The following is a 12,865-nucleotide window of genomic DNA, read 5'->3' on the forward strand; positions in this document are numbered from 1 at the left end:
TTCACTCTGTAAGACGCACAGACATTTCACCTTACTTTTGAGTGGGGGAAAGTGTGTCTTATAGAGCAAAAAACACGGTACTTTTTTTAATAGGATTGGACCAGCCATATGAGAACACTTATTTCTGCAGCGAGTTATTTCTCAAAACTGCTGATCAACAAATCTTTCTTTCTTCTCCTTAATGGCATTCATGCCTTTTCCACACACCAGTGGTTGCAGTAGCACACCACAAAGGTACACGCAAAACCTCTTTCCCTTCAGTTAGAGAAGAGCAAGGGGACATGATGTGAATCCTATTCTAGTGCTTTGCTTCCCATTGAAAGCTTTTTCCTGCACAGTAGCTCCACAAAGTGGCCCTCATATGTAAGAGCAGCTCTTCGTGCATGTTGGGAGAATTTATGTGGTTAGCTGCTCTTGCATTTTATAGCAACCTCTATGGAGTGGCAGCTACAATATTAGAATTGACCCTACGGAATGGTTATAGGAGGACTGTCACCTGTAACAGATGGAAATGTGGGAAAGAATATAAAAGAATATAACAATAAGGAATAATTGAGCAAAATAACTTTTCCCTTGGCACATCCTGTATTTTTAGATATTCTGCTAATGCCAGCCATTTCAATTGCTACTTGTTTTCAGAGGGCAGTGGGAAACAGACCTCTTTCCACAGAACCTGTGTCAAGCATGGAGAGCAAATACTGACTGCCATCCATGATGCTGAATGAGGTCTTCAAACATAAATTAACATCAGCGGTCAATCAAAATTCATAGGTTCCTCCTACCACTGCTATCACCCTGTTCAAGCTCTTCAGCTTCCCAAACCATTTGTAACTGACAAAGCATCCATCTTACTACTTTGGCTGTGAGGATGTTGTTGTTAGAAATAATTTACTGCTGTTACAAGTACCATCCAAGCAATTGGTTAAATTTTGTACCTGTTTGGTTCCACAATGCTGCAGCCCTCAATTTTTTTTTATTTTATTTTTTTGCACAAATGTAACTCTCCTTCAAGTAGGTTGGAATGTTACTATCCTGTCATTCACTGAAATTGCAAAATTCACATGCAGCCATTCCTAGGCACGCTTCCTCTATAGACTGCTCTTCTTTCCTAATTTACTATCAGAAGTATTCTCTAAAATGTGACTTTAACTCTTTTGGGCCTTCTGTGGATCTGTTGCTGGCAGGGCAAATCTGGTAGTCAGAGATATTAGAGGCCTTGCATAGGTGCACAATATTGCATTATTGTCATTATCCTTCCTCCAAGAAACCTGGGCAATATTTTAGCCTTAAGCCACATTGGACCCCTGTTCTTTGCCTCCAATGTTATGAATAATGTATATCAAGCTGTGTGCCCTCAGATATTACATTCCAGGCCTGAACAAAACAGATTGGTTCCAAATACAAGTTGCCTTCAATTAGAACAAAACGATTTAAATGTTCATCAATATCAATTGTATTTGCTCCCGAATGAGCAACACGCCTCAGACAGAATTCAATAGCATCATAATAGGCCTCAGTGCACTTGAATTTTTTTCACAAAACCACTGCCGTTTCTTTTAAATTTAGATACTTCTCTTTGTTCTATTATCATATTATACATAATCAATTCACAGACTCCAATAGGTTGTAGACACTTGGGTGAGTCATTCCTCAGTGCTCTTTTTCTTCGCTGTGCCCACACAGGTTGTGTAAGATTTTCATCCTGCAATTCCATAAAATGATCTCTACGTCTTCTTGTATTACTTTTCACTTCTGACAATCTTCCACAGCCTTCAAACTATCAAACGGCTTACATGTGTAATTAACTTCATCTCAACGAAGAACATCATTAAAGCCAAGTGTAGAAGAAAGGGTGTAACATTAATAACACAGCATCTTCCGTGCACATTCTGCAAGAAGATCTTGTTAATTTTATTATTTTTGTTGTACTGTTGGGTGGTTGTTGCAAAGGCCTGCTTGATACTACCTCTTCAGGATGCTTGGATTTAGTCATCTGCACTCCAGATTTCATGAGAGTAGATCATCTTAGTTCAAAGACTACCTCTTAGTAGAAGAAGGTTCATGTGGCCTTATCCAGCATCCAGGTGCTACAAACAGAAAGCCAATTGCTTTTATGTGTATTGTTAAGCTACACAAATAGTGCTAGAACAAATTTAAATTAATCTTTGCTTTGCTAATGAATGTATCCAATAAGGGTACAATCACACAAAGTTAATAAAAAGAGAGGAAGAGAATCAGGATTCACTATATTTTTATTATTGCTTACTATTGATAGATCTTTATCCTGCCTTTTTCTTACAAAGAAAGAAAGAGAGTTCTAGGCATATTTCCTCCTCCTGATATCAGTCTTATCCCCACAACAACACCCTGCCAGGGAGGTTGAGCTGAGAGTGGCCCAAAGTCACCCAGTTGGCTCCATGGCTGAGCTGGGACAAGAACCCAGCTTGCCTGAGTCCCAGTCCCTCACTCTTGACAACTACACCACACTGGCCTTTTTTAATTAAACAGGCATGGCAGCAACTCTCCTAATGACTATAATTTTGTTACTGAATGAGAAAATGCAGCAGCCATGGTTTTGTCAGCCAATCCTACTATCCCTTTCTTTCAGTTTTTCCCCGCTCCCACTGGCTTCTACCTCTTGAATGGAAGATTCAGCATTCTACTCACTATTGCAAAGTGAGCAGAAAGCAAAGAAATGGAAGGAACAGGTGTAAGAAGCCTGGCCTTAAATCAGTGGAAAAATTAAAGTTACAGAGAAAATGTTATTTTGTGTCCTGCAGTGGAAATAGAGTTTTCTGCAGCTTATGTTCCATGTCCATTCTCTATCTGGGATAAGGCGTTCAACAACTGTGTTCTCTAGTGGTTACCACATGGTCCATGGTAATATTTTTTTCTTTTTCTGTCTCACATGATCGCCATCAAGATAAATGAGAGGCAGCATGGTGCATCGGTTTTCCCGTTGGAGTGGGGGAATTTGGGCTCTAGTCTCCACTTGGCCCTGAAGCTCTCTGGGTGACTTTGGACCAATCATCGACTCTCTCTTGCCCTAACCTGCCTCACAGGATTGTTGTGCAGATAAAATGGAAAGGAGGAGGATGTAAACCACCAAAAGATCCCCGAAAGAGGTGGAATGTTAGGACATGCATGTAATAACTGATAATAAGAATAATACAAATGATAATCATAGCCACTGCAGGCATTATTAGTAATACTGACTATCCAAAGTGAGGCATTTTGTTTTAATATGAGCCCACTCTGCATTCTGTTTGCAAGTTTGTTTGTAATGCAACAACTTAATTGAACAGCAAGATTCAGTGGCATTATCCTACTCAGCACTAGCACTAATTAACATTGTGCTATTAAGTTTGTGGCAGAGGTTGCTTAAACTAGTACAATATAATTTATGTTTAGTGCAGAATAACATACTGCTCACTGGAATGAAATTTGGTACAGATGTTCAGGCTACAAATCTGCCTTTCAGACCAGCACAACAGGAAATACATACAAGCAGTCCTCCAGTTATGAACAACTTCTGTTCCTTAGAAAATGGAAATTTGTCTTTAAGTCAAATCTGTATGTAAGTCAGATCACATATAGTTGGCCCTCCACATACATGGGGGTTAGAGGCACAGGACCCCCATGAAAGTGGAAAAAATTGTGAATAACTCTAGCCCCCTGAATTCACCAGTGCACACTCTTTGTAGAAAGGAAATGCTGGAGAGATTTCCCTATCCAATGGGGCAGGTCCTGCTTTGGAGGCCTCCCTCTCTCCCCTTTCATTCCCTTTCTCTCTACAGTGACAACTATTTTCCACAGTCATTTTTTGAAATGAATAGGCTGTATAGCAGTTCATTTGTAAGTACTTGGACGTTTGTAATGCGGGTGTCAACCATAATTCAATGCAGTATCTCCTTTGGTTGAGAAACCAGAGGAAGGGGTGGTCTGAACATTGTAGGGCAACCTTCTGCATTTCATGGACAAGTTTCAACTTGATTTGTTGCATCTCTTTTCAAGAAGGCTAGCATATATGGTGTGTGTGTGTTTGTTTGTTTGTTTAGGCGACTTCTATGCCGCCCCATTCACCGAAGCCTCAGGGCGGCTCACAAACTGGACACAAGCGCAAATTGCCTCTAACCCCACCTCTGGATCTGGTTTCAAGAGAGCCACATGCTTGTGATTTGTCCCAGACGCTGCAGTTCTAGAAATAAACATCCCATACTTACACTGTGGTTTCCCAGGACTTGTGTTGCTAACACTGCTTTCAAAGGAAGAGTGAAAGTTATGTATGGTCTCCTGTAAAATTTTTCTCTCTCGTCCCTGTTGAAAACCACAGTTAAAACAAGAAGCAAATGCACAGTCAATTAAAACAATCAATGTTAAAACAATCGGTCAGAAAGAGACTTCAACTTGGATGTTTTGGAATGCATCCTGATACCTCATGATGCTAAAGGAAGCTCACTGTGGCAGATATTGGTAAGAGGAAATTGGCTTGTTCATTCCAATCTGTTTGTGGCACAGTATACCCTGTATCAGGGCAGCACAACTGTGCGGCCCATGGAGTTATACACAGCTCTCCGGCAATATATCATGACCTGGCAGGAGCTTAGCAATTCCTCTATTTTGCAGTCCCAGAACCAGTTGTGCTGCTCTATCAGGGTGACAAGTTTTTGAGCTGAAAATACTGCTGCTGTCACCACACAGATGTTGCCCTGCTGGAACTGTGAGTGATGATGACTAGGTAACAAAGACCTGTGCCCGCTGGCCTTGCCCACCTGGTGCTGATGACCTTTCAAATGTTACGGCACTGTTGCGGGCTGAAAATGTAGGCAAGGAGCTTCCACCCTACAACCGTAATTGAGGGTTCAAAAGCTCCAAAGCCAGGCTTCTGATGGGCCAGAGCTGCCCACTGTAAGCTGCAACTATCTCACAATTGTAGACAGTGTCCTGAGTGAGCTCAAGAGGACAAAACATCTCTTCATCACAACAGTTCTGTATAGTCACTAAGCATCCCTATACTGGGGCATAGACCCACACTCTCTCACACACACAGATGCACACAGAAAAACCAAAAAGCCTTTCCCTTAACATTTAAACCCCAGTGCTTGCTGCGGAAGTGTAAGTATTCTCAAATACCTTTCCTGCATTCAGCTCAGAAATAGCTGCCAGGATTTGTTGTCTCGAACCATCTGTTTTGATGCCCAGTTCCTTCAGATCGCCATCCGTAAGGGTAAGGAAAGCTTCCATATCCACCTAAGGAATCGTAAACCGCAAATATATAGTTTCTCCTCTAATTGATGAAGTAGAATAAGGATTAAAGGATCTGCATTGACTATTAATTTCTCAATTGCCTGAAACATTCATGTCCTAGCATAACATTTAAGGACATTCTTTGTTCTAAACTTTATCTGAAGAGAATTCAGTAGGTGAACTCCTTCAGGTAACTCTTGGTCTTGTTCCCCCACCCCACTTAAGAGATATTATCTCTGTTCTACTATACAGGGTTACTGTCAAGATCGCTGAGAGTACATAAAGTACTTTGCAGCCCTAAAGTGCTGAATCAATGATATATATTATCTATGCTTCGGTTCCACTTAACCATATGCAGGTCAATACATCCTGACCTTTTTGGAACCAATTAGGAAAACATATTTAAAATGCTACATTAAATGGGGATTTAAATGTCATTGTATATTTGATGTTCTTTGCAAAGGTTAGACAACTGTTTTTATTTTGGAACAGTTTCCAGGAGTTTCAGAGAAAGTGATCATAATTATAGCGCTATTAGCTGAGAAAATAACAAAGTGCAACCATTTTTCAAAGGGAACTAAAAATGTTTGTTACAGTTCATTCAAAAGGTTCTGTTACAGTTCATTGAACACCAAACTGTTATTCTGCACTTGCTGAAAGGCAGAAAGCAGCATATGCCCAAAGCATTTGTACTCGTATTCCAGGGGCACTGACCTGGAAAAAAACTGTACACATTCCTTCCTTATCTCCTGAAATCTTGCTTAATTCACTGTGTAATTTTTGAAAAGGCACTAATCTTGGAAACACCACACTTAAGAATGATGGAAATCACCAAGTGTGAGGAGGTGCTCCAAGGAGGAAGTACCCTGGTTCCAGGGACCAACCGTAAGATAAAAAGAAGTAAAGCACGAATGCAATTTAGCAATAAGGTGAGTTGGGGAGCGCAGTCAACGCTTCCCCAGCTTCTGATCATAAATAACTTGCAATCTAACATGGCTTCCTGTAACCTCTGAAGAATTTGGGCAACCCATGGAAGGCAGGAGGAACACAGAGACAAAGGTCACCTCCATGTTTCTCTTGACCTGCAAAAACACTTAGATGGCTGATTCACCTGTCTAAGTGTTTTGCCCCAGAGCACGAGGAGGGGAAGCTTGGCACTGCCAGGATACTATTCATGCTGGGGAAGCCCGTTTCCTCTCTCAGCTGCCTCACAGAACGCCCCCAAAAGCCTGTCTCCAAGCTCTTTTCCAACTTTGGAGCCACACTACTGCTGTTTTTTCCATGCTGGCTGCAAGGACTGGCACAAGACAAACCAGGGCTAAAGCAAAAATTGGAATCTCCCAATGTTCGAGTCCCAGCTCTGCCCCTGCTCTGCTTTTCCAAGGTCAGAGATGGAATTCTTAATTCTCCTATGGACATCTATGCTCTGTTCAGCAGCCACAGGATAATACCCTTAGTGTTCCAAATAAACAACCCAAAGGTCACAATTAAAAACAGTTATGGAGGTAGAAAACCAGCAGGGGCATGGGGGCTTTCCAGTTTTCTGCACGGTGTGTCACAGGTACAACTGTGTGTCTGCAGAAGAGTTGTGGGTGTCAATTCAGTACAAGGAAAAGGAGGTTATGAGCAACATATTGCTAATTATGTTAAGACTTGCAATGAAAAATACATTAAAAACAAGAAATAGGCTAAAAAGCAGTTAGATCCTTGGATAAATACCGAGAGGATAAGCAGTCTGCAAAGAAGCTGAATTTGTCTGCAGAGGATATAGGACAAATAGAAACAGAAAGTTTATACAAATTTTTACCTCTTGCTCCTCAAAAATAGGTTGATACTTCTCAAGTGAAAGCTTTTTAAGGATGCCAGTGAGTTCATCTTTAAATAAAAAAAGGAAACTACATTAAATGCTTTGCCATATGAATGGTTGAGAATTGTACACATGTTCATTGGACTAATCCCACAAAAAGATTCTAGCAAGTATCCTAACTTTAGCAGCCACATTTACCCTAAAAACGTTCAGCTATACACATACAAAACCCTCAGTGCAATGTGGAATAAAATTAATTTTGTGCTTGTCTTTTCTCTTGCGTGTACACAAATATGATGTCTGTAGACAAAAAGCTACTCTGAAAAGAGATTTTAGGGTATCCCCAGGGATTATTATGTCCTCCAGGATCTCTTGGCTCCTCAGGGTGCACACACATTTGGGAGAGACAGCAGGGTGCCTTCAGAGTGTCAGTAAAAGGGGTGGCCTTCTCCCACAGCAATATCAGCCCACTTGCTTCAGAGCCTCTAAAGACCTTTCTGAGAGAGCAAAGATGGAAGAGCAGGAAACAATTCTCCAGTCCAGTTGCATGAACCCTAAACTTGGGCTCTCGCATCCTCCTGAGGAAGGTGCAGATGCAGAAGAAATACAGACTTGGCTTCTTCATCACCTCCTGCTGGACAATCCCAGCTTAACAATATGTCCCTCCCAGCTACTTCAGGTTTAGAAGACAAACATCTAACACTATTTGCAGTTCTCATTCCATCCACACTGCAGAAGCCAACACTTGTGGAACGGCAAGAGCACTTTACCTGTTTGGGACAACTTAGGTGTGACTCCTTCCACTTTCCCTGGAACCCCAAGTTCCAATGCAATATGGTATCTGTCTTCTCCTCAGTTTTCTTTTTTGATGGATGGAAAAGTCCTATCTAGGTGGTTTTGTATTTGCCTGAGCTAACCACTGGCATTGCAGAGTACTGAAATGCAGAGAGACTGACTTTTGCTTCTTCTGACAATCAAAAAACATAAGATACCCTCATAGTCAGGGTACTAATATGCCAGGGATTACTTAGATAATCTTAGTATGTTGCAGTGACTAGGCTATACAATTGGGAGAATCTTTGATAGTTTGGTAGTTCTGCTGGACCGCACTACTTCAGACCATATGTTAATGGTACTACATGCTTGAATGGAACCCAAACAACTACTACTACTACTACTTCTGTTACATCTCCTGTATATTGAAAACTAGCATGCCCGTGAGAGGGGTTCTCCCCTTGCATGCTGTGTGCAGAGCTTTCTGTAGGGAGAACATCCAAAGACACGGTCCACCTTCTAGAGTGGAACAGGCCAACAAGAGCTTCATCACATGAACTTGCTGACTGTGTCACCTGGGACGACTTACCTTCATCCGTCAGAGTCCCACTGCTGGAACCACCGCTACTTCTCCCTTGTCTATGAGAGGAGGAGAGAGAGGACTCGGCACTTTGGACCTTGGGCGACAGGGACGGTGATGGTGATGGTGTGAGAGTTGGGGACGTGCTCTTAGATGTGGAAGAATTCTCAGAGGGAGGACTTTTGTTCCCATCCAATTTCTGTTTTAGTTCACAATAATACAGAAATATTCCTGTTATTAATGCCATATGACCGTGCCATATGACTGTTCTTTTTTCTTAATTAAATGCTTAAATGAAGTAGAGAGCTTGAGCACATCTTTATCCTGGATATTTTTATCTCCTTATATAAGTTGCCTTGATGGTAATTAAAATGTTCCTACTGACGGAAATATATTTGGAAAATAGCTTCACTGGGAGAGCGTTGTGGTGATTCATATAGCCAGAATTATGAAGACATCCGGTTACGACCTTTTGAAGAAGCTGCATGTGTTCAAGAGCAGAGATTGCACTGCACCACAAACACACATGCTGCACGACTTGGATCTGACCTGCTCCTCCAACTAGTACTCAAGACTTCCTGTATGGATCCATGCCAGGAACACCCATATAGTTATTCTTAAGAGCTAAAGGAGTTTGGTGAGTATTTCAGTGGATATAAAGTATTTCCTTACATAAAATTTCTCACACTGAGTATTTTTGGACTATACCAGCAGATCTCCTGTCTCAAGTAAGGCATAACTCAAGTTAGCTGGATATGGGCAACTTGCAAGGAGTGTGTGACTATTTCCCAGCATTGTTCCTTTTTTCCCAATCCATTTTTACATAATATTAGAAAGGGCATTACAATACAGGGATGGACAACCCTTTCTATTTTCCAAAATGTTTACCCTGCTTTTCCTCTTTAGACAAAGATGCCCAAAGCAGGTAACAACCATCAGAACATGTGTGCATCATTTCACATCCCAACAAACTTTGATCACTTTCCAATGGCATGGGGAAATCAGGATATGCTACTGAAATAAGAACCACTAAAATTTCAAAGGCTTCTGGCAGTCATCATTTCACAGCATTTCAGTAGTTACTGAAAAGTCTCCATACATCTTTAAATGGTTGGAGAGGTCTCTTTAATTAGAATCCAGACTAAACGAAGAATTGGTTGTGCTTATGAACCTAGGTTATGATCCAGCATATAGTTTAAACGTGTTAATTTTAAATGGATTTTTAAATGATTTTAATGGACATGGTATGTGCCCAATTGTGTTTGGCATCCTGACGTCACGACTGGAATAGTAAGTTTCCATACAGTGCTAAACTTCAGACATGCTAATTCTTTTTGAAGAAGTTCTCAAAAACAGAGCTTTATGTAGTTTTTTGGCTACAGGCCCTGGTGCAGCATATACCTGTATGTTGCTAAATGAAAAGGCTACAAATGAGGAGTGCTTCATCACTTCCCTTGTCCAACAAGAATAATAAATAGCCAACAAGAACAGTGAACTCAGAACCTTTAGAATGGATCCATTGCCAATGATTTGTGTATTTTCCACTTCAGGAGGAGAGGGTGAAGGAGCAGAGACGACCGGTATTTGCTGTTGGCTTAGCTTCGGTTCAGGTATACCAGCAGCTTTCTTCCTTTGAGCTGCAATTTGAGACAAAACACTATCGGCACTACCACCTAAAAAACAATCCAAATAGGTTGAAACTTTTATTCATTTATTAAAAAAACAAAGAAATGCTGTTTCTACGTTTTCAAGTATCTGTTGGCAAATAAAAGAATATCTTGTTTCTTTATGTGAGGAAGGTGAATTTTGTAACGTGTACTTTTGAAAAATAATAGAAAGGAGAATAAAGCAGGATCTCGGTTTTGTGTGAGTGTGTGTGCGTCTTTGTGTGTACATGTGAGAGGGAGTATCTAACTGTAAATTTATGCATGGCATGTTTTAATTGCCTTCAAAGCTAAGCAGCATTTGAAGGTTTCACATATAAGGTGGAATCAGATCCAGGGCAGGTATACAAAGAGCATGTAAATAAATAAGTTCGAAAAGTAGGCTCTGAGAAAAAATTAAAAGAAGCTTCCAGGATACACAGAAAGAAAGGTCTGAAATAGAAGTTTGGCTCTCCAGATATTTGGGGAGTACAACTCCTATCTTCCTGCCCATTGGCCTTGTTGGCTGGGGCTAATGGAAGTTGGAGACCAACAACATCAGAACCGCCCATGGCTCAAAAAGAGCAGGACATGTCAGGTTTATGCCAGCCAAGGTTGTTGTGACACACAGGTAAGTTGGTCATAAAATAGTTAATGTCATCTTGCTTTGCTTTACAGGGGCCGCTGGCAAGCTGGGGTCTCATCCTAAGCTAATCAGTGTTGAGGACAAAGACTCTGACATAATAATTGAATGGATTAAAGCTTAACTTTGTAAGTATTATCGCACGTTATTTATTTAACCAATATGAAATCAGATAGTGAAAGGGCTTAATGCAGCCTTGTGTTTAACCACTTTCTGGATGGTAAGTAGCCACAAGGGACCAGGGCTGCCATGTAGGCAAGGAAGTGTGCTCAAAGAGGTGAACAGCCTGCTTTTCCATCTGGGCTATGGACAAAGGCTAGGAATGCCAGCTAATAGGTTTTTGTTTCAAACAGGCTGGTAACTTTTTTGGGCCTACGTACAAGACTGAAGTAATGCACATTTTGTAAAACACTATAAATGATTAATCCACCTTTTAGTTAATAACTGCCTTGCAAAGCCAACACATGTTTCTTTTTTAAACGGACAACCAGCACTTAAGCGAGTAACTACTACGTTTTTCACTATTCCCTTCTGGCCAGCTCCCGAAAACTGCCTGACAGTCTTGCTGCTGAAAACTAATGAGAACATATTCATAGCATCACACTGGTATTACTCTGTGTTTGGGTCTGGAAAGAACACGGACAAGCCAATTTTCAATTTTTAGAGTTACACAGTACAAGAAGGACCTGCAACACAAGGTGCAGGTGTAGAGGCGCTTTCTAGTGGAAACATTCCTTTTCAGGGTGCCAGTCCTTCCGGCAGGCTGTTTCATTCTCCTCACCCCATTTTCCTTTTTTTTTCCAAATGCCAGCCAACGATCCGTGGCTTCCAAGCATTTTCAGTCCTCATCGGGCTATGATTGTGAGGAGTTGTACTTCTGTACTTCTGAAAGTCTTAGAGCTTCCCTGAAGAGGCTCTCATGTCTCAGTGGCCCTGTCTTTGCTATGATCATGTGGACATGCATCACTACTTGAAACTACTGTTGAAACTCAAGGAATCTGAACTTTTAAAAAATAACATATATACGAGAAACCAGAGTATCTATTACAATGAGTATGGGAAGGCTTGAAGACAAGCGGCAGCTGAACCAAGGGTGATGAAAGTATATTTCTGATCCCGGATCACCATGATCAAGTTAAGTGAATAGTTGCACTGAACCTGTGCGATGGACTATTTCCATCACTAGTAACTGATTAGAACATATGGAGCCCACTCTTCCTTTAACTTTCTGGTGTTCTTACAGAATTTCTGACCACACTCATATTCTCCATTTATGATTCACAGGGGGTAACCTGAGAGATCCACCCTCTTTAACCACTGTGAGAAAGGATACAGTCACAAGTTCTCTCCTTCTGCCCCGTCCTCAGTCCACATCTCATCCTGCACTCTCCTTTTTCTTCTAAAGCAAACAGGACTTTGTACTGACCCACAACAGATCAGAGTGGATGCAGGGGAAACCAATTTTGAAGCACAAAAAGAGGAAAGTTGTGGCAGCACAATGACCTGGTAAACTGTGCAAATGCCATGATGCCCCAGGGTGTTCTTATACTCTGGGTTTTGTGAACAATTGGGAGAAAGTGAACGTGCTGGCTCCTGGGCGCTCAACTGCTTCTGTTGTGGGAGAGAGAAAGTCCCAGGTTCTAACTCTGGGTAGTCCCTCTCAACCAGAGTTCAGGGTTCAGACTTCACAATAAACAGCCAAGGGACAAAGTGGCCCCGTATAGTTAAATGCAACAGGAGCAACTGAGCTGACAGCATCCAACAAGCCAGGTTAAGAAACACAACAACTCTGCATTGTCACAACGCGCAACTAAGGCTTTAATGTCCCACTGCCAACTGATCTTATCTACCTACTTCTATTAAGATGTGCTTTTCCCGCTCTGCAATGGAAAGTTGAGAAGGCTCAAAGTACAAGTCCTTCCAGATCAGGCCTAGGTTTGCCAGTTTTTTGTCCTGAAAGGGCTTCCTGCCTTTAAGCAAGCACAAAGCCATCAAGGAAATCTTTTCCCATCACTATCTTTAGACTGGGAAAAACTTAGCAAGCAGAATTTCAGCAGATGAAGTGCTAGGAAAAGCTTTACTTTCTGGCTTTCTGCTTGTTATGCAGTTCTTAAAGACACAGAAACCCTGCCAGAATTCTAAGCACCGAGACACAGATGGGCCTCTTTCAA

The 12,865-nt window shown here is 41.4% G+C and overlaps 1 protein-coding gene across 1 annotated transcript in view; it reads right to left on the reverse strand.

Annotated features, from left to right (window-relative positions):
• Window positions 1-348: 348 nt before the first annotated feature.
• The window catches only part of ANKS6 (ankyrin repeat and sterile alpha motif domain containing 6), a 30,329-nt gene continuing 17,812 nt past the window's right edge, over window positions 349-12,865 (reverse strand). Inside the window, exons 11-16 of the mRNA XM_044442960.1 lie at window positions 9,912-10,081; window positions 8,418-8,607; window positions 7,055-7,122; window positions 5,134-5,250; window positions 4,224-4,317; window positions 349-2,087 (exon numbers count right to left, since the gene is read on the reverse strand). Coding sequence (XP_044298895.1) covers window positions 2,038-2,087; window positions 4,224-4,317; window positions 5,134-5,250; window positions 7,055-7,122; window positions 8,418-8,607; window positions 9,912-10,081 — 689 coding nt within the window. The 3' untranslated portion in view covers window positions 349-2,037. The remainder of the gene's footprint in view (window positions 2,088-4,223; window positions 4,318-5,133; window positions 5,251-7,054; window positions 7,123-8,417; window positions 8,608-9,911; window positions 10,082-12,865) is intronic.

The sequence above is a fragment of the Varanus komodoensis genome, unplaced genomic scaffold, assembly GCF_004798865.1.
Source record: "Varanus komodoensis strain SLA01 unplaced genomic scaffold, ASM479886v1 scaffold40, whole genome shotgun sequence".
In the NCBI taxonomy this organism is placed as follows: Eukaryota; Metazoa; Chordata; class Lepidosauria; order Squamata; family Varanidae; genus Varanus; species Varanus komodoensis.